This window comes from Uloborus diversus, chromosome 8 (assembly GCF_026930045.1).
Source record: "Uloborus diversus isolate 005 chromosome 8, Udiv.v.3.1, whole genome shotgun sequence".
Taxonomy (NCBI): domain Eukaryota; kingdom Metazoa; phylum Arthropoda; class Arachnida; order Araneae; family Uloboridae; genus Uloborus; species Uloborus diversus.
In genome coordinates this window covers 22366343-22388966 of record NC_072738.1, presented here as the reverse complement: position 1 = coordinate 22388966, position 22624 = coordinate 22366343, and the positions used below count along the sequence as shown (strand labels likewise).

The 22624-nt window shown below is 32.5% G+C and overlaps 1 protein-coding gene across 1 annotated transcript in view; it reads right to left on the bottom strand.

Annotated features, from left to right (window-relative positions):
• Positions 1-22624, bottom strand: part of LOC129227962 (uncharacterized) — a 113654-nt gene that overhangs the window by 4050 nt on the left and 86980 nt on the right. Inside the window, 11 exon segments of the mRNA XM_054862587.1 lie at positions 4001-4131; positions 4215-4288; positions 5383-5491; positions 6689-6811; positions 8858-9030; positions 10959-11133; positions 12067-12218; positions 15457-15726; positions 16761-16948; positions 19589-19757; positions 21388-21619. Of these exon segments, the coding sequence (XP_054718562.1) occupies positions 4001-4131; positions 4215-4288; positions 5383-5491; positions 6689-6811; positions 8858-9030; positions 10959-11133; positions 12067-12218; positions 15457-15726; positions 16761-16948; positions 19589-19757; positions 21388-21619 (1796 nt within the window).

Genomic DNA, 22624 nt, shown 5'->3' with positions numbered 1-22624 from the left:
ACATTTCTCATGCCACAGGAATTAACATTCCGATGAGTGGTTTGGCCACAATAAAATTAGTCTTATTACTTATTGAATAGCCCACGTATATCTAAATATTTTTCAATTTGGTTATTTCAAGAGCATTTTTGAACAACAATTCTTTTAACCATTAGTTTATATGGAAGAAATTCAAGGTGTTTTTATTTAGCAAACCACTAATACAAAAAATAAATCTACTAAATTTTCAGAAATCTACTTTATCCCCCTGAATAAAAAAGAATCTTTTAACTTTTGAATGGGGAAATAGTAAAAGTAGTGCATGAAAAGGGATCATTAGATGAACCTTAATCAACTCATTAACAATAACAGAATTACCACTGAGTCTTACTCAACCGGAGACCAAAAATCTCCCATCCTACTAAACCTAAGTCTTTTTAAGAAAAAGTAGGATGAAAAAATTAAAACAAAGGGGGTGGGGCGAGGCGGTTATAAAAAGTTTGGAATATATAATAAAAATGCATAACACGTAAATACAAGATAATTTTTTCCTTTCAATTAAATTAATATTAATTGCTTAAATTAATTTAAAACACTTAAATCATTTTACTATATTTATTATTAAGTCTTTGCTTACATGTTACAAAGGTTCCAATTTTATTAAGTAAATAAAAGTTTCACTAGATATTTTATAGTTTAGTTATGAAAGTAAAACAAAATCATCAAATACAATTTTATAACAACCCACAGAATTTAAGATCAACTCTTCAACTTAAATTTAGTTTCATAAAATATTTAATTTTGCCATTACATTAAAATATAAAAAGATAAATCTTACACACACATTTAATGTTTGCAATACTTCTGCACCAGCAGCAGCCCTGTGATAAACAATACTCAAATGGGGGAAGGGGGGGGGAAAGATTGATCATGGTTAAAAACTTATGGAAAATTTTCGTTCAGAACCACAGCTACAATAAATAATTTTCTTATTTACTCTAAGAATCAGTTGTCTGACTCCTACGATTTTACAATTTTTGGCAGTCTCTGCTAATCGGGAAGTACTGATATACAGTCGAACTTGCGCATAAAGAACACGAAAGGGCCAAGATATTGGCTCGTTATAACTGAGTGCTCGTAAAAAAACAGGTTCGTGAAAAAATCATAAAAATTTATACACGCTTGCTTTATTATTTTTATACTTCTGTATAGTATAAAAAAAATTGTTTTTTTTTTTAACTGTCTTATTGTTTCTTTCTTGTTATTGTGTTCCAGGAACGTGGGGTCCGAAAAACATCTTCATTTGCATCCGTGGCTTTTGGCTTCAAAATAGTTTGAGGTTTTTCTGCACTTTAGAAGAGAAGTATGTCGAGGAATATTCAACTTCAAATCCTTTACATTTATGGTGGTCACTTTCATTCTTTTTTTCTCTCTATTGTATCCTCGGAAGTACATCTCAGAAATGAGAACATTCTCTTCAACAAATACATAATTTTTAAATACTCATCTACTCTATGAATTTCAAAAAAAGGGTCTTATCGGCACTTTTTCTCATGATTTATATCTTATATCTAACTTTCGATTGAATTTAAAATTTTAATGGATTTTTGCCAAAAAAAAAATCCGTGAAAGAAATTAATAGACATTTTATGAATTGCAAAAATACTGCTTGTTTTAAACGGAGTTTGCTCATTAAAAGCTAGTTTTGTTCCCATAGACTTACCATTGTACCAACCAAATCTTTTTGATTTTCTCACTATACAGGGATGTGCCAGCTGCGCCAATTGCACCAATCGCCGATCCTGCGCCAAACTGCTCCAAAAGACCGCCAAATGGACTTTTCTGTGCCAAAATCGGACAAACTTGTGCCAAAACTGCAATTTTGCATTTAATGTTGCAGTTCCTTTAGCATATTTGGCAGTTTTTGCAGAATATGATAACTTACAATGTTTAAACGAAAAGCCGAAAGGCTAAATTCCGTAAGTCAGTCAACAATGTTACATGCTTATACAAGCAGAGATAATACCACACAGTGGAAGATGCAGAATCAAATGTTAATGTGAAGAAATGAACATTGGAAACTTGTTTAAAATCTTACCAAAAATTTATTGGTCCATAGAAACTAAAATAAATAAACTAACAAAATAAGTTTATAAGAATAAACCCTGGCCATAAGCGGAGGTGGAGTTCACAACTCCCCAACACCTACAAGAACCAACACACAAGAGACTGGCGAACACAAAAAAAGAGAAGAGAGAGAACGATTGGAATCATTCACTATTTATACTTGCCTCATTTGCATATAATTGGGCATCAAAGGATGCCAACCTAAAACTGAAACTTTACACGTGCCTAAAGAGTTGAGAAGTTAATCTAATTTGAATAAAGTAAATTTTATATTACATTACATTAGGAATGAGAACAAGGTTAAATATCGTTTACCGATGTCTATCAGAATATCATCAAGTTAATGCATTTGGAGCTTGTTTTTACCATTTTTCGGCCTAGTCCCGATTTTTTGCGCATTTCAAAATTCGATTGCATCCGCATTTGAAAACCTCGATCGTTTTAATTTTTTATGTGATTCTGTTCCTTTGACTAAAAAAATTTTGCACTGATCATTATTTTCAACCTTTGTTATCTTTTGTTTTCAGTATGAGGACTTGTAAATTCGTCTTCTTGCCACGCCCACTCGAAAATGTCAATCCAAATGCATCCAAATTGATTTAAGTGAATGCCATCTGTAAAAATTAATATTATTCACCAGTTTTAAATCTTCGGTTTCTTAAGATTTTAGGACAGAAAATTGATCTCTAGTTTTGGTTGGAGACACTTAAGATAGCAAAAATCTGGGAATTCTAATGCTTTGGGGTAATGAATTTGCAGACATTTCAAGTTTCTCACATTTAGGCATTTTTCCCATATTCTTAGTCTGTCTTAAAATTTTTATTTATTTCTTTTTTCACATTTTTTTCACGTGTATTTAAAAAAAATTTCCCATGACATCATTTCTCAAAATAATTTTTTTTCATTGTAATTTCGTTATTAATTTTGTGATTAAATATCAAACAGGTAAAAATAAAAGGTTTTAATGCTGCCTCTGCTTGATCTTCAGATTTGTTAATCAAGTAGTTCAGTATATAAACATATATGCCAATAATAATAATAATAATCATAATGAGATCAAATATAAGTAAATAACTTAAACATACCAAAAAAAAAAAAGAAAGAAAGAAAGAAAGAAAAAAAAAGAAAAAATCTAATAGCTCTTCAAAACTCACTTGTGTTGTTGTTGAGGTAAAGTTTTTTAATTCAACTATTCTTTTGTGCTTTTTTAAAAGCTTTTTTGAATATGTTACATAAAAGCAAACAAATTTTAAAAATAGGTATCAAAGCACTCTAACTTAAATGTGCACTAAAGCAGTGATGTATTACACAAAGTAAATGTGTAAACTAAAGCAAAAGAATTGTAAGAAAAAAGTAGAGCAGGACAGGACTTGTCTTTTGTGAAAAATACGAGACAAAAAAAAAAGTACTAAGAGAGCTTCAATTTGTAGTTGTAGTTATGGTGTTTTTACATCCTTAATCTCTTTTTTTATTATTTTATCATGTCACATGTGTTTCTGTGTGTTAAATATACATGGTTGCTCTAAATTGATGTAAAATTTAAATTTTTGCTGCTGCAAGCTGCTCCAAATTTGCAATTTTACTGTTCCAGGCTGTTCCAAATTTGCAATTTTGCAGTTTTACTGCTCCAGACTGTTCCAAATTTACCGGTTTACTGCTCCAAGCTGCTCCAAGCCCAAAATTTTCCTGCTCCGCAGATTGCTCCAAAAGCAAGTTTTGGTGAGCATATCCCTGGCTATATATCCAAGTGGTTCTCCTTAAAACAGGTTTCGAAATAAGCGAGATCGACTGTACATGTTACAAAAAAACATACTCTTCATTAACACTCCCAATGCAATCAAAAAATATTATGCTTCTACTTAAAATTGTAATACAGTTTAAAATCAAAACTTACATTGATATCGTAAAACCAAGTCCACTTGGTGCTATAAATTCCATTGGTTTTTCCCCAACAATTATATTTTTCAACATGGCCAACACCAGCTTAATGGTAAGATCAACAATGGTTCGAATGCTTCCTTCAGCCTAGAAGTAAAAAATACATTTCAGGTTTAAAAGAACTTCAATGAAAAGATCTAACTCTACAAGAAATAAATGTTGCGTCATACTTGTTCTCTTTCATGTTTTATAACAGCCTTTGTTAAAGCATCTTCTAATGGAATTGTTCCATCAAAAAAGCTATCTGGAAGAAAATTAACATTTACATAGAAAAAGAGAAAAAAGAAAAACAAAAAAGAAAGACTCCAGAACTAAATCCATGGAAATAGGAGTAAGAGGAATAGGCCTAGTGAGTTTTTTCTGAACTCTGAGTATTCATCTGTTGTTACTCTTGTAGTGTATATCCATACAAAGGGGGAAAAAATTTTGGAAGCAAGGTCTCTAGTGAGAACAATTTTTGCTTTCTTTTCTACTCATTGCATTCCCACCAAAAGTGAAGGTTTTTAGGTAATGTTTCCCCCATGACCAAAAAAAAGGGGCAGGGTGCTTCTAGATAAAAGGACACCTTTTAACAGGAAAGTTGTTTAATTATAACTTATTTTGTATACTATTTGCATACAAAACATAAGTATTTTTCAACAGTTTTTTCTTCTTTAAAATAATAAAAAGCTTTTTAATGCCAAAGGCTATTTAGTGTTAAAAAATACGCTAAAAAATACGAAAATTCAGATTCTCTCATTTCCAAATCAAATTTTAGTAGATAAGGGGAGGAAAAGACAGAGTTATGTTTCAAAGTCGGGCTTGGTTAATTTTGAGCAAACTGCTCAGATAACAGAACAATACTGCCGTGCTAAGCACAAAAGTGGTATTTGCAGCTGAGCTGTAAATGAAAATTGCGTTTTAAAGTTTCGCGCCTCCATATAATTGATTCAGATGCCACTTTTTCAGAATTTTTAAATAAATATTTCCCCATTCACAAATGGTCCCAAAACATTGTATCTGGCTAACGTATCTTACAAGAAATCACCTGCTGACAAACGCAGTTTTGCTAAAAAGTGCAGATATGAACGACTTTTGTGCTTTGAATGGCAGAATAGTTATGTAGCTTAGTTTCTTTCACAACCATACTTTATACAACAAAGCATTGTGGTTGGATTTTAGTTGCACAAACTAATACAACAAAGTGCAATTTTGAATAACACTGAGATTCAGTTCTACAAAAAACAAGTTGCCAGACGCCAAGTCTCCTAGTTTCTTATCTTCGTGTTTTTACCTCCCTTTAAAGCCATACCTCTTATCTTCTTTCTCCAGAGCTAAACTAAGAATAAATTTTCATACCTTTTTCTTCTTCGCCATAAAGGGGAATTTCAACATCATACTCAAAATCTAAAGCTTTGGCTCGATCAGTTGGTAAAACTACACCCGATATCAGCTGTTCTGTCATTCTCTGAAACATACAGGCAACATTAGTACTATGTGTACAACTGTAAAATACAGTAATCCCTCGTTATATCGCGCCTCGTTATATCGCTCATTCGGATATATCGCTCCTTTCTTCTGTCTCCCAAAAAATTAAAACCTAAAACAAAACCCTTGCTTTAAGCTTGAAACCATTCATGAAAACATATGGTATTACTCAGAAAAGGTCTTTATCTTCTTTATTTTGTCAATGAACAAAACGAAGATGCTCTTATTCTTCTGAATTCGCTGGAAAAGCAGCGGCAAACTTTTACTTTTCACATCCTTTCTACTGCAAAATGAAGGGATTAGAAAGTACTGGGAATAAGAGGGTGTTGAAATGCTCACTCTTATCACATTGTGGCTAATGAAGATAATCTTTATTTGCCATTTCATATTGACGCTGAAAATTTACTTTAATTTAAATCTTGTACAAGTTTCTATACGTGTGATAGTAGATTCGTGAACTATATCGAAAACATTTGAAAATCATGTCAAAAAGAGTGAATGCTAATTTACTTGTATGTGTTGGATGGATAACTATTTTTAATGACCTCGGTTACATCGTGCTTTCGGATATATTGCTCTTTTTCTTATTCCCCCGAAAAGCGCAATATAACGAGGGGTTACTGTAGTTTTGTTTCAATAGTCAACAGTAGTGTAACTATGGGGTCTAGCTAAACAAAAAACTAAAGAAATTGTGCCCCCCTCTCCCCAGAGTCGCCCATGTGGGAAATCACCAGAGGTCATTGTGACCTCCAAATTTTTTTTTGGACCATTTTGATCAGTTGATTCGACAAATAGGAGTCAGCATTGTAGTTTTTTTTCTTATTTTCTTTTTTAGAATTGTTTTCAATGATACTAATGTTCCTTCTCAGTAGATGTTATGTATTTGTCTCTAGCTCTTTTTCTTGCGTGTTTTTTTTTTTTTTTTCATTTTTTAAAGCATTTTTAAAATTCTACGATAAAAAAAAAAGAGAGAGAGAGAGAAAAAGAAACTCATAAATTTTTTATAAATCAGTTGAAATGCCGCCCCAATGGCTACTACGCCCCTGGTGAGAGCCACTTCTGCCAACCTCTAGTTACACTACTGATAGTCAATTTTACAAGCATTTCAAACAAAATCCTTAAGCTCCATTGCAATGCATATTTTGCTAACAAAAATAATGATTTAAAACTAACTTACTGCAACTATTCCACCCATAGTGCCGACTGCATACATGCAAAAATCTAGAAGTTGTTGTGGTGCTTCCACTTCCATATTGTATGCTAACTGTACTGTTTTATTCAGCAAACGAATGATTTCTTCCTAAAGGAATGTATATCAAAGACACATAAGACACAAATATCACCTACTATTCAGAATAATTTTAAAAGAAAAATAGAAGAATAAAAACATATTATGTAAAAAAAATAAATATAGTTCAAGCCGAAATAAAAAGACGATCAAAGATGCTTTATGCTAAAATAGGATTGAAATGAAAAAAAATTTTGAATTAAGCAAAGTTTTCTTGATAATCTGTGCTTTACTCAAATTGAGTTTTCATTTTAATCACAGTTCAAGTCTGATTATGACAATCTAGAATGTACAAGAAAACTTCTTCTAGTCATACCTTGTATGAAAAGTCACTGATTTTATTTATTTATTTATACCTCTGCCTAACATTTCATTTTCCTTCAACCTCTCAGTAATAAAACCTTATATAGTTATCATGACATAACAATTAACTTTAATCCTTTGACTTATGACATCTAGGAGACTTCATTAATTTCATGTGCCATTTCACTCATTGTACTAGCGTAGATAGAATGGGCAGTTACGTGTGTATAGTTGTGTATGTGTAGGCTTGTGTGTGTGCGTAGATTTGTATGTATGCACATTGGCCTGTGTGTAGTATGTATGTGTGTGAGTGTGCATGAGCATGCGTGTGTGTAGGACATGGACACCAGGGACCAGGAGAAGAGGCTGCTGGGAGGACATTGCTCAGGGCCTGAGGAGCTGCGCCTGCAGAGGACAGTGGGGCTGAAAAAAGAACCAAACACCAAGGACGGTCAAATGAAAACAATAAGCAATTGTGATTGCTCAAAAAAAAAAAAAAAAAAAACTGACTAGTGGCTGATTTTATCTCACAAAGTGTTCTATTAAGCTCAAAAAAAAAAAAAAAAAAAACTATTTTGAGACAGATAGTGGGCTGTATTTTATCTCACAAAGTCTCGTTACTTAACTTTCCCTAAAACATATAGGGGAGGGTGGGCCACAATGAGACAAAAACACATTTTTCTCATTTTTCGTATATTGGTGGGTTCTAAAGCACAGAAACATATTTGATTACATGAAAGGAATCAAATTATAGTATAATGCACCAAATTTAGCCCATTTAATGTTAGAAAAAAAAAGTTATGAGGCTTTACAAATTTGATGAAAAGTCTCATTGTGGCACAGTTATGGTAACAACATAAACTACAACACTTAGCTTAATTGTTGAAGTTTTTCAAGATTATGATAGATGCAAGAAATTATCCAAATAACTTTCAGTGTGTCCAAACAGTAACTAATTTTTTTCTACAAAACAAAAGCATAGAACAGCATGGAACTAGGAATTCTGGGAAGCATTTTGGTTATGTTTACTCCTCCTAGGTGGTGGTAGCTGTCAGAATTGTATTTATTTTTGAATTTACAATGTCTCGTAGCCCATGTCTCCCAATTGTGGTCCACTCACCCCTATATATATTCTTTTAAAGGTTTTTTTTTTCATGCAAATAGTTTTCAAAATGCTCCATAAAAATGGAAACCTTCTCAAAAATTTTTTTTTTTATTTTCATAATTTAAATTAAAAAAATTATCAAAATGTAAGAAAGCAAGACAATGCTGATAAGAATGCATAAACAATCTTGTTTGCTGGTGTTGTATTTTGTAGGTGGTTATACTTTAAAAATGAATTTAGTAAATGAAGCATCTTGAAGATTATCAAGTTACTCTTACATTTTGTTAGTGCAGAAAACAGCCTACTAATTACCTTTAAACCCGTATTAGGTACAAAATAATATCAAGACCTTGACTTCAGTGAAACTTTTCATCTCAAATTGGGATGACCATTTCAAAGTTTGAAACATTTTAATTAATTAAACATGAATTCAAAAAATAATAATAATAAAAAAGCTAACATCATTTCACATATGTACTATGCTGCTCACACAGTTTTGTAGAAATTATTGGGCCATTTGAAAATAATGAAATTAAAAAAGTTTATAACATATAGCAGGATCTGAAAACAAAGGTTTACAGTAAATTTTGAGGTAAAAAAAAACATGTGTTCAGGAAGAAGCCTAAAAAAGATAGTTAACAAAAACTCACCATTCCTTCATTGTCTATTCCATCGCCTTCTCCAGAAATTGCAGTTAAAGCACTTCCGATTTGTTCCAAATGTCCTAAAGTATCAGTATTCATTACACTGCCAACTGAACGCACCATTTTTAAACGTGTCTGGGCTTTTTGCTCGGCTTCCTTGTCCAGAAGACCTGGATCAGCTAGAAAAAGAAAGACTCTTTTAACCTTTAATGCAAACATCTTTGTAAAATGTAACACTAGCAGGGTTGGGGAATTGTACGATTTACTTGCCACTGTGAGTATAATTTAGTTCTTGATAAAAATTACAGATGCATTTTAATGCTATTTTAAGTTAATTGACTTTTGGTTCATCGATTCACACAATCATGGAAAACAAGGAAATAGTTTTCAAAGAACATGATAATTTGTTTTAAAGTAACTTCTGAGCGTTCCACAGATGAACCTGTAAATGTGAACAGAAAGCTGACGAAATCAGAATTAAGGGTTATTCGCAAGAAAAAGTTTTCAATGGTTTTTATCTCAGCATATTAGAAGTGACCTGGATAAGAATGGAAACATATGCGTCAGGATTGACCAGAAGCCACAGAAAGCAAAACACATGGATTAGGGTGTGAAGTTAATGATGCCGCGTGTTCTGTAAAAAAGTTTAAACGGAACTGCGCCATACACCTTGCCAGAAAATACGATCATAAATGGACAACCAAAGTGCTACATTAGATACTGGGAGTAATAAATGGAAATGCGCTACAATATTAATTCTTCACAAAATTGCAGACAGTTAAAAGTTCCCTGTAATTTTGTGTGAATTAACATTGTGATATTTCCTTTTACTTTTCTGCACAAAGAAATTTCTTTATTTCTTACTGAGAGTAATCAAAGATTGGTCAAAAAAAAAAGAGAGAGAGAGAGAGAGAAGAAGAAGGATTTAGTACTAAACCTCAAAATTTCATTTAAAGAAAACATTCAATATTTCTCACCTGAAATAATGTTTCAGAACTTTTTCAATACTTACAGGCAAAGAGCAGGGGGGGGGGGATATGGTCAGCCAAAATATTTGTTTTTCAACAGTAAAAAAAATGCAAAATGCTTTAAAGCCACCTTTTCTTTAGCTGAGTTTCCCCAAGCGATTTCTCCCAAATTTTTTTTTTTCTAAGTACAGCGCTGTCTACAGGCATTAAGCTCTACGAGAAAAATAGATTGACTTCCCATCGTAGGCGGCTTGTATGGGGGGGGGGGGGGGCAAGGAGGGCTCACTTTCAAAAGCAAAAGAGCCTTGCCCTCTAAATTAATCATTGATTGAAAAATGATTTTTTATAGGGTGGATTTATTCATTTCACGAAAGTAAAGACTAAAAATTCCAAACAAATGAACTCTTGTCATCTTATTTCATACTAGTGGTACCCGCACGGCTTTGCCAGTAATAGAAAAATTAAAAGGTCTTTTGGTTCGCCTGTATATTTACAAATAATGTATGATGAATTTTCTCACCAATTGGCTTGTACCCATGTTACGGTTCCACGTTATGATAATTTCGTATATCGCCAATTGGCTTGTGCCCATGTTACGGTTCCACGTTATGATAATTTCGTAATTTACTCGTCCATCTTATGATAGTTTCGTTCTTAAAATTGGAATAGAAAAAGAACCACATCGAATTTTCGAAAAATCGCTAAGAGGTGCACACCCTCATGCTACAAACTAACTTTGTGCCAAATTTCATGAAAATCAGCCGAACGGTCTAGGCGCTATGCGCATCACAGAAATCCAGACATCCTACAGACGTCCTCCGAACAGAGAGACTTTCAGCTTTATTATTAGTAAAGAAGAATGCAAATTTAAAATGGAAGAAGAAAGTCTACAGTGGCCATCCGTTCCGATTTTGTATGCCATATTCCAATTTTAGAAGTTATTAAATCAGTAAATTTAAAGCCAGTATTGAATGTAGCCCAATTTTACAAAACAGGCTCAGGGACCATGCCTCCTAACCCTACACTTCTTTTGACTTCCCACTTTTTTCCTGCACCAGCCGCCTATGCTTTCCATCCAAATTAATTTTAATGAACATTCAAGGATGAACTCTGTAGCAACATTGATCCAAAGAACTTACTTGTAGTGACTTCTTCAAAAGTGCTGTTATCATCCAAAGGCAGTCGGACGTTCATGAGCGAAGATAGTGCTTGAGACACTTGATTCATTCTGGCTTGATCACCAGATGCTTCTACTTGCTCCAATTGTCTGTTATTGATAAAGTTGTCATAATCTTGCTTGAAAGGAGGTTCAAGCTGTTTAAATTAGAAAATAAAAAAAACTTTCAAGGAAATTATTAACTATATAATTACATACATTTTATAATTAGAATATTGAGCGTGTATTCAAATGTGCTTGAAAATTACCTAAGTTTTACATCATTGGAATCACAATGAGACACTTAATTAGATTTTTTTTTAATTATGTGACATACATACACTAAATCCAAACCAAATTAATCTCAAATTACATTTCTCAAACAGGAGTTGCGCTTGTTTATAGCAAAAGGATTTATAGTAAATTCATGGCTATAACACAATAGCATCAATTTCACTAAACGTTTTAACTAGTATTATTTAACTTTTGATAACAAAGTATGTAGATGGCAAAATTTTTATTTGGTCTCTCTGACTTGACTATAAATGGATGTAAATGTACAATGCTACCAGAATAGTTAACATAGATTTGGTAATTTACACAATGCCTTATGGCTCTTCCAGAATTTTTTCGTCATTATTCAGTCAGTATCAAATTTACTAAAGTTCCATAAAAAAATTATTATTCCTTTTTGTACTTGAATCAATGGAGCCAAAGACAGTAAGAGGGGACATGATTCAGTTGCTTAAATTTATCAAAATGGAAGATGTTAATGTGTTAAATTTTTGCCTGATAAGCAGGACAAGGGGTCATTGTTTTACGCTATTAAAATCTCAGATTAACCTGGAAATTAGGAAAAATTACTACTTTAGTAGAGTTGTGGGTACTTGGAACAGCTTACCGGAAGAGGGGGTAATGAGCAAGGGGGTGGATAGCTTTAAGAGGGCCATTGATTTTATTGAGGATTAATAAACTAACTAGGACCACCCTAGCTGGGCCCCGAGCCTGTTGCTGGTCATCACATTTGTGTTTGTAATTGTATTATTGTGTTACAGAAGCAATTTCAAAGATAAAATGAAAAATGTAACTACCATCATAGTAGTGATATTGATTCTTGCCAAAGCACCTTCTTTATCTTTTATGTCCACACCTAATTCAAAAAGTCCATATGGTAGAACAAGAGACGCTTCGGGATCTGGACCAGCACTCAGATAAATCAAAGCAGCAGTGTCGTTATGAATGGCTAAAATAAGAAGTAATTGAAAATAAATAATTACAAAATAATATAAAATAATTACAAAAAATGTAATTATGGATGAGTTTCTCAATTCGCAAAGCATTTAAATTGTATTCTTTTGAAAATTTAAACAAAAAACCATAAATCAACACTATTTATTACAATTGATCTTGAATTAATTAGCCAAATTAAAAGTAGAATTTTGAGCCATCTTTTGGTTTATATATCTGACACTCAAGGCTGTACACATATCCTTTCTTTTACATCGCAATGAAAAGTTTCCATTAAATTTAAAATGGATATTATCTATGGGGGTATGAACATGGAAATCATAATACAGTAAAACCTGTCTACAACAATACTGTTGAGACCTAAAATTGTTATAGACAGTTTGATTATTCATGCTGACATTTTGCTGGGGCCAAAAAAAAAAATTTTAGACAGGTTATTGTTATAGACAGTATTGTTATACACAGGTTTCACTGTATGAACATGGAAGTCATAATGCAAAGAAAATTGAAAACACAATGACATCATAATGATTTGGGAAAATTCGAGCATACTTTGCAAAACTTTTACCTCGTATACCCTGAAAATAATTTTTGTCTAAAGCTTTCCAACGAAATAAGGAAGAAATTTGCATTAAAAATAATCACAGGACATTACAAAGAGATTATTACATTATGATTTGCTAATTTGCCCTGAAAATATCCATACTATACCACTTTTTACACTTCACTCATTATAACGACCTTCCGAAAAGTTTGAAATTTAAAAACACAATCTTGAAGTTTGGGTACAAGGTGAAAATTTGCTCACTTTTCTATAAAGTGACTGCAAAATTGAATGTATACATGGATGCATCAAACAACATTCAATAATTTTAGATATTAATAGACAAAAGTAAAAACCAAACATAAAACACATGTGCATTAAAATATTACTAAAAAGGTGAATTTGCACCAGTGCACATTAGGAAGCTCTCAATAACTGTAGACAAAAGTATAGATTTATTTAAATAACTAGCTGTTACACATAATACAAATATGTTTTACTATATTAGTATAAGAAAAGTATGCTCTTTTTTATTTTAAAAATCCTCTTCTATTTTTACCTCCAGACAGTAGCGGATTCAGACGATCCTGTTGGGAGGGGTGATTGAGTAATGCATTGGGGGGGGGGGGGGGAGAACTAATGAAAATAAAATTTAAAAAAGTTTAAGAACTGAAGCATGCTTTTTTTTTCGAATAATGTGTATTGTTTAAAGAGTTTGAATGAAAGCTATAAGTGTTTCAAGTACCAAGAAAAAAAAATTGAAAAAAAAAAGAGTTTCTATTAATGTTCTGGATCTATTATCTAAATTAAACCCTTCAACTTTTGATTTGTTTGAGGACTCGTGAAGTTTTTTCAGTAGCTATTCAGGTCCTCAATTGTACTTTTTTCCTTATCGAAGAAAGGTTGCTGTATTTAGATGGCATATCTTTTTACCAGTTTTCATACAGAACATAATAAAATATTAAAATTGCATTTGTAAATAAAATTTGAAGATAGTTATGGATTTGTTTGTTGATTGAGTTGTTTCATATTCGTGCAGAAGTAGGAGTGTTTGCAGGCTCTCCCCTGAGAAATTTTTTTACGAACACATTTTTAGACTATTTGGTGGTTAATAAGAGGAAGGGAGGTTTGGAGGTCCCTTTCCGGTTTTTTTTTTTTTTTTTTTGAAATTTAGGGGTATATTTTCGAAAACACAATTGTTTGCTACCTTTGTTTTCTTGAAGGGAAAGGATGAGATTCAGGAGTGTTCCCCAGTCGTTTTATGATATTAGAGCTTCAAAAATGCAAATTTGAGATATCTTCAGTATTGCTAAAAACCAGGGGGTTCGGGGGCTTTCCCCCAGAAAATTTTTTTGAATTGGAGTCCTAAAAACACAGGACATCTTTGATAACTCAGCAGAAGACATGGGGTTCCTCGAAACTTTTTGATGTAGGAGTTTCAAAAACTCTGTTTTAGACGATCTTTGAATGATGTTGAAAGATGAGGAAAGAAGGACATGGGGGCTCTTCTCCGGAATCCGGATATTTTTGGAAATTGAAGTCTCAAAAACACAGTTGTAAGCCATCTTTTATGACGTAGGGGAAAGGAACGGGGTTTGGAACGTTGCATTGGAAATTGTTTGAAATGGGAGCCTTGAATTGCAATGGTTAGACATCTTTGGTACCGTTAAGGGAAGGGATGGAGTCAAGAGTTATCACTCAACTTTTCAATATTGAAAGTTGAAAAATGCAATGCTAGTGGGTCTTCATTGATGTTAGGGGAAAAACTCAAGATTGAGGGCTCTCCCCCACAATTTTTTCGGAATTGAAGTTCTAAAAAAGTAATTGAAGGCCCTCATTAACGACATTTTCGAAAAAGGTTTCTATTGCAGAGATTTTTTTGAAAGTAAAGCTCCAAAAATTCAAAATTTATGACCATTTTCCATGACATTGGAGAGAAGGGGTCGAGAGACTCTCCCCTGAAAAATGTTTGGAATTAAAGTAAAGGCGTAGAAATACAATTGTAGGCAATTTTTTGTATTGTGTTGGGGGGAGAGGATTTTTTGAATTTACAAACCTTTTTTTGGGGGGGGGGGGGGCGATCGCACCAAACGCCCCTTGAGTGGAACCGCCACTGTCTCCTGATTTGTGGCATGCAATGTAAATGATAAAATATAAATTCATGTCACCGGGTTAGAATTGCCTTCCTTGATAAGACTCATGAATTCAACTCAACATGTTTGTTTGTATTCAATGGCTCAAGAATTTCAATATGTAAGAAAACACCAGGGGATGTATATCTTGTGATTTAAAACAGAAGAGAAGTTGCTCATTTTTTAAAGGTGGATGTCTGCATCTATGCCTCTGAATGTGTGCTTTACTTTTGTTTTAATAATATTATTTTAAAGTTGATTGGCTTGATTGGGCTTTGTGGTGCGAGAGCCTAAGTAGGCTATACTGCGCCAAAAGATTGTTCAAGTCCAAAAAAGGAGACAAAAAAGATATAACATTTAAGGAACAAAGGACATTATTGTAAAGCAATTCTATGCATTAAACTATACAATCTCGAGCACACAAATAAGGAATCTTGCTATGCCTTAGGATTTCAATGAAAAGAAATGCTTATACGGGTCATTACCATTATTAAAATACTATTTTGACTAAAATAAAATTTTTTAAATAAGTTATGAAATTAAATAGTAATACATACTCCAAAATGCAAAATGTTCTATTTCTTTTCCTTCGGGATCTGCCCAACCTAAACAACTAACGGTAAATACATCAATCAGAGCTCTTCCACTTTCTGGCACAATTGTACAATTACCACCTTCAGGGGGCTGGTTAATATGGAGGAAAAGATCAGCTTCACCACGAAGTCCATACTCATTTTCAGCAATCAGTTTTGCAATAAAATCACCATAAGTTGGATAATACTCTTTGAAAAAATCCTCACTCAAAGCCATTTTCTTTTCAGTAGCACCTGAAAAATAGATAAATATGCGGTGAAGCAAAATCAAATAAAAATTGCTGATTGGATGATGTATAATAGAACTGGATGAGCAACCAATGAGTTTTTTTTTTCTTCTTTCAAGCATTGACTCTTGTGCACATTATTTGCAAAATAGTATATGGTAACCCACACTTTATTTTATGCCTCATATTGCACTAGAACTAATATTACAAAAAGAGAAGTACAATACCATAGTTTTTTTTTTTTTTTTTTGTAAATTAATGGCAGCGATAGATTATCACATAGAATTTTATAAAGATTTTGTTCAGCAATTTATATACCAAACTTCTTCAAGCTTTTTGAAATTTTCAAGTATACTACACTGATGGTTGACAATTTTATTTGTTTTTTGGTTGCTCTTATCTTAAAAATATATTAGCTTTTAAATTTCACTTTAGTTTCTAGGTAACAGCAGAGTAAAAAACCTGAAAGTATATGAAATTGTCCATGGTCTATTATAAGACTAATTAAAACATCAGAGCTAAATAAATGTAACTTTGAATTGGCTAAATTTCAAGGTATATATTCATTTATACAGAATGTACAATAAAATGTACACATTCACTCTTTGAAAGAATATAGGAGTATATCTGAGGGTATACTCCCACTAATCCATTATGCACAATACGTGTATACGATCATATACGTAATATGTCATTATATGAAAATTTTTGAAGCTTGAGGGTATATGCTCAGTGTCTAAAAAATATTTGAGAGCATACGCCGTATGGGGAGTATACACTATGGGAACACCCCTTTAAATTTATTCATTTAATACTACTGCAGTTGGCTCTCAGTTTACCGACGCTCTATTTAACGACTTTCTCTGTTTAAAGACGGCTTTTTACGGCCCCAGATGGTCCACTATAATTTTAAATACATCCTATTTAAGGACGATTTTTGTGGTCCCTTGAAAGTCGTTAAACAGAGAGCCAACTGTATATACATTTAAACTTGTCTTCTGCAGTTCAAAGATGTTGCAGAAACCAAGTAGGTTTACTTACCAACAAGGAACTCTCCTGCTTCGGCTAAATATGTTTCATTTCCTTCAGAATCTACTCCAAAAACCTGCCATTCATATAGAAGTTCAGTGTCACATCCATCTTTACACAAACCAATCAAACCAACTCTAACCGGATTAATCCGTTGACCAATGGGGTCGTTCGGATAGCAGAGTTTCTCTGTCTGACACCTAAGTTAACAAAAAAATAAAAATTATGAAGATTAACATCACTATAAATGAATTAATATAAGAACATTTGAAAACAGAACAGAACCTTAAACTAATTTCCTTTGAAGTTTGAATAAAACAAATTTTTATAACAAAGAATTTTATACACTTGCAGTATATCATACTTAGCAGAGAATATGCCATAGTTACCAAGTAAAGCAATTTTCAAGCAACAAAAGAGTGCAACGAATAAGCTAATAATCTCAGTTGTTGGTAAGCAACAATTGCCTCCTGGTTAAAATTCACAAAAGGTGAGCACACTACATTTTAATGCACATAATAAATAAGACTAAAGGTAAGTACTGTTTTTACCCATGAATTTACCTCCATTTTATGAGTCACTAAGTTTGCGCATCCTCAGTAAAATGCTAAATTTAAATTTGACTTGCCATCTTAGAAGCTACCAATTTAAGTGGATTATCAGGTTTAAATGTCAGGGCAAGCCATGGTAAGAGAGTCACTGAGGTCTCCACAATTTTGAAAGGGCACTGCAGGGGAGCAAAGGGCTGCAATGCCTAAGTTAACTAATAGTGACTGACACCAGGATTTTTGGACCCACAGATTTTACAACCATGTTCTCTGTGGGTGTTTGGCTATGACAGACTCTGAACCCTCTTACTTTCAAGCCCAGCGCTATATCCATTAGCCTCCTGACGGCCTATTTAAACTTGGTTACCAGTGTGAAGGTAGTCTTAGCTTCAATGAGAAATTTACTGTGTCCAGCCCTGTTATGGCTAGAGATGAAAAAAATTCGGAAATTTTGAGGCCAGGGGAAAAACAAAACAAAAAACAGTTCTCTTATATTTTTTTTCCTCAAAAAAAAAAAAAAAAATGAAATTTTTGCAAATTAAAATGCATGTAATAGCTATGTTTTCTGAGAAAACATAAAAAATTATGAAGCTATAAAAGATCTATGCAATCCATGTTATTTTTTCCTTAAAACATTTACACAAAATGTTTACCATTTAAAAAGTAAAGTCAGAACCTTTTTTTGGTTCAGCACACCACAAATTATCTAAATTAGTGAAATCATCAATCTAATTGTAACTTTGAGTGAAATGTGGTTTCTGTCAATAGTAAAATGAAATTTTTTGACAGAAATTTCCTTTTCATCTTTGTTTTTTCTTTTGCAAATTGTGAGCTTTTAAACTTTTTTTTTCAATTAGTTCCATGCATTTATATGTATGTGTGAACATATCCCTGGTTTTGTGGAAAAATTCATTAAGTGCACTTTGATTAATTTCTGGAAATGTTGAAAAAAAAAAAAGGAAAAATCTGGTATTTAAAAAAAAAAAAAACTATGGGTGAATTTTTGTTGCAATATTTTTTTCTCTCGATGTTCAAGTTTTGCTTTAAGCCTGCATTATTGTAACTTTGGATTAATCATCCCAGCTTTTAGTAACCCAATGTGCTAACGCCTAAAATCGACTTAAAATGCACTTAGTGAGTTTCTCCTCTAAACAGAAGGTATTACACACATCAACTGAAAATATGTCAACATTTTTACTTAAACATTTCCACTAACTGATATTATATACTAATTATGTTCTGTATATACATTTAGTCATAATAAGAAAAGTAGCAAATAGTATTTTGCTGCATAGGGAAATTGTGTTATCTCGGAGCTTGCACTGAAGTTAATGTTTTCATGTGGGATACTGAACACAAAAAAAAAAAAAAAAAAGTATTCAAGTGTAAGTGTTATAAATTTCTGAATGCATGATTTTGTGTTAGAAATTTCTAAAATTTTCCCGAGTGAAGATAAACATTTCAAAAAAAAAACCCGGGAAAAAAACCATATTTTCCCCAAAATTTCCGTTCCCCCCCCCCCCCACCATTTCCATTTCTAGTTAATGCTTTTCTAGGTTGAGCACTCCTATCAATGGTGAAACTGTAATCTCTGGATGCTGTAAGGAGCAGTTTAGCACTTGCTCGTAGCTCTGCTTGAGCTCCAGCTAAATGACAGTAATTTTCAACTTATAACAAACATGCATAAAGTGAAATAAGAAATAACAACATCAAATAACACAACTTGCAGATTACTGCAGACATGTATTACGGCACTACAAGAAACGCCTTTTTCAATGCAAAAGAAATGAGCTTATGGATAAAAAGAAATCTGACAAAAGCGGCTTTTGACTTTCGTCGGATGTCTTTCCATCCATAAGCTTATTTCTTTTGCATTGAAAAAGGTGTTCCTTGTAACCAAGAAACAGGTGCCTGCAGTAATCTGCAATTTGTGCTATTTGATGTTGATATTTCTTACTTTACTTATTAGGCACAAAGGTATTTATTTAACTTATGCATAACGTATTTTATATATGTCTGTTTTTTAAAAACTTTTGTCTATGACCTCATATTTTTTGAGTACTAAATCATAGCCTAGGACCATTTTGGACCATTAATTTCATTGCTAGTATTTACCATACATTTATCAATTATTTTAATATAGACAGTTTAAAAGAAATGTTAGTTTCTAGATTTAGCAATACGTTGATTCAGTAAGAGGTTAACACTTCGCCAATTTTTACGTAAATACAACAAAAACATTTTAAATATCTTTACAAGTTAGTGCACATGATAATTATCATAAAAACTCACTCAACACTTATAACTGGTGGTATATGCTCCAGCAAGACAATTTGTAGACCACCCCAACATGGATCTCGGTCAGACATCTCTAATTTAACAATAATCTCATAGGTTACATTGTATTTTCTGAAGACTGTAGTATTCCAGTTGACATATCCTTCTGTGACATTGATCATACCTAAACAATTACAATGATTTTAGTGAGTAAAATTTGAAAAACTTTGAATTTCAAACATGACATTATTTTTCAGGATTTGAAAATATATCTTCCTCTCGAATAAGTGGAGATTAATTTGTATTAATTGTTTTTATTTCAAAATAGTCCTTTAAATATCTCTGATAAAAATAGTTTCATTTTTATTTGAGAATATTAAACAAATTTTTGAACTTGGCATGTTAACATTAAATTAACAACCTAATTCTGCAGATTATAGCTCTACAACATCAAAATATTTGAAACCTCAAATTAACAATGATTTGTTTTCTAATAAATATTTTTTGAAACTCCAATGAAATTCTCACTTTAATCGCATGAAATATAAAGCAACACAGCCCTCTATTTAAATTGCTAATTTTGAAAACTTTTTATTAATTGTTCAAATGTTTAGGAAACAGAAAATTATTATATTTGATATAATTACGGGTTTTTGCTAAGACATCCTTACAGTCTTTATAACTTGATATAAGAGCAGAAAGTGGGTAATATTTTTTTCACCAAATCAGTGACATTTGTCACATATTTTGTTCTAACAAATTTCTACATCAATGTCAACATATGGATACACAAGAATAATAATTTAAAGGATATACCTCAAATACTCATGCTGCACAAGTCGATGCATTTTTGATAAAAAATAGAAGCTAGAAAAGGGTGTAGACAAGTTCTCAAGTTCAAAAAACTTTAATGATTTCATATCAATATTTAAAATCTCACCAAAAATTATTGTTTTGAATTTTGAATAGCTTCGTTAATTATGAATCTGATATTGTTACTTAGACCCGAAAATCCACCACTTGCCACCTGGAGACTAAATAAAATACCTAAGTGGGCCACTTTCTAAAAGTCCTACCGGCATCAGATAATTATTTTTTTTATTGTTTTCTATTTTTTACAAGTCATTTCTCACTTGGTTTGAAATTTAGAAACCCTCCAAATTTTCATATGCATTCAAATTGCCGGACGGATAAAAAAATTTCACATAACTCCTAGTTTGCATACAAAGAATGAGGGTTGAAGCAATATTAGTTCTTAAATTTCCATTATCCCATTTTTTTTACAAAAACAGTGAAAAATGTTTAACATGAAAATGGGATAGGGGGAGGAAGGCAAACAAGAAATATTTTGTAACACAGTATACTGACCGTAATACCATTTTCTGGTAACCGATTCTTCATGTTAAGCGTTTCTAAAGTTAAACGTATTTCACTGTATTCATATGTATAATATTGCAGTTAGGTCTCATATTTACTAATGCTTTCATTAAAAATGTCCTGGATAAAGAGCTACTAATGATTAAAAAAAAAAGTGCTTAGTAAACAAAAAGTGCTTACCAGCCACTGGCAACTAACTGAAAACTTGAACTTTCAGGTCTATTGTTTCTCTGTCAGCATTGATCATATCTTCGGATTTCATGTTTATTAGCAACAATTCATTAAAGTTCGAGGGGGTGAAGGAACCTTCGTAGAAATGTAATTCCACTCAAATAAAGTTTTTTTTACCATTTTCCACCACCCAGCTTAATTTAGTGGGGCGATTTATATGTAAGTTTATACGGTAGTAACGAACAAAAGATTGAGCTTCCACATACCTGGACCTTTGCCAAAACATCCACCTAAATCTGGTTCTTCGAGCAAACCATCCTTTGGTTCATCTTCTTCACTACTTTCTTCAGAGCTGGGAGTTGGAAGACCAGTAGGACGCTCTCTGTACAGTACGCTGCGATCGAATATGGGGTCTGAAACATTTTGCATGTCTTCTGTCAAATTCCTGTTGATAACTTCTCCAGGCAACCGTCGACAGTACCATTTTACAGTAAAGTTCTACAAAATATACAATGCATATTAGTAAGAGAATATAACCTCAATACTTTTATCTATTAAATTCAAAATAAACAACGCTGTACAGGACAAGCTTGCAAAATAAATTGCATGCATGAACATTGTTTTACATATTTTTTTAAAAAATGCTTACAACATGTTATAAAATACAGGGTATTGACAAAATTCAGCCACCATAGATTTTCCCTGCTGCCTATGTACACTAACACTATGTACCTACCAGGAACTATAGTATACCTTAACCACTCTTCAGTTGAACATAATCTTACTTTATAATATTAAATCTTGAAACATACATAAAAATATGCAAATAGATTTTTTTTAATTATGGAAAGAAACGTAAAGAAAAGCAAAACTCTTTCTTTGGCACCTATTGGCTGTTCATTACCGAAGGGAAAAGCAGGCAATTTCTATTCTTTTACACTGCTCCCCATAATATTTGGGAGTTTAAATTGATTGACATGATATCTACGGTTAAAAACAGAATTGTTTAAAGAAATGCATGTTTAAGCTGTCAGCCTGAATTAAGTACAGGCTTTTAGATATCTTTAAGGTCCTTTGTAAGAAAATAAGGTGTTGTTAGGGAACCTTAGTTTTTTCAAGACAAGTACAATGTCTTTTTAATATTAGTCTCTGCTGTGGGTTGCCTTTATGGTTGGGACTGTTGTGGCTCACATCTTATACAGCCGTGAAATGTTTTCCGCCCATAGACATAAACACCTGATTTGTAATATTATAGAACCGTGGAATGTTTATGATATTTCCACACGTTGTTAACTTCCTTAAGTTTCGGTTAAGTTTGCAGTTCAGTTTCCATTATTAAAAGTCTCTTTTAGAGACTTTTGTCTGAAGTTGAGTACATTAAAACCCTATTCACAATGCTTGACTCTCTTGAGCTCCCATTTCTCTCATTTCTCACAATGTAAATATATTTTGCTTTCATTTTCATCATTTTTTCTTTCAAGGGGAAAAAAAAAAAGCAATAAA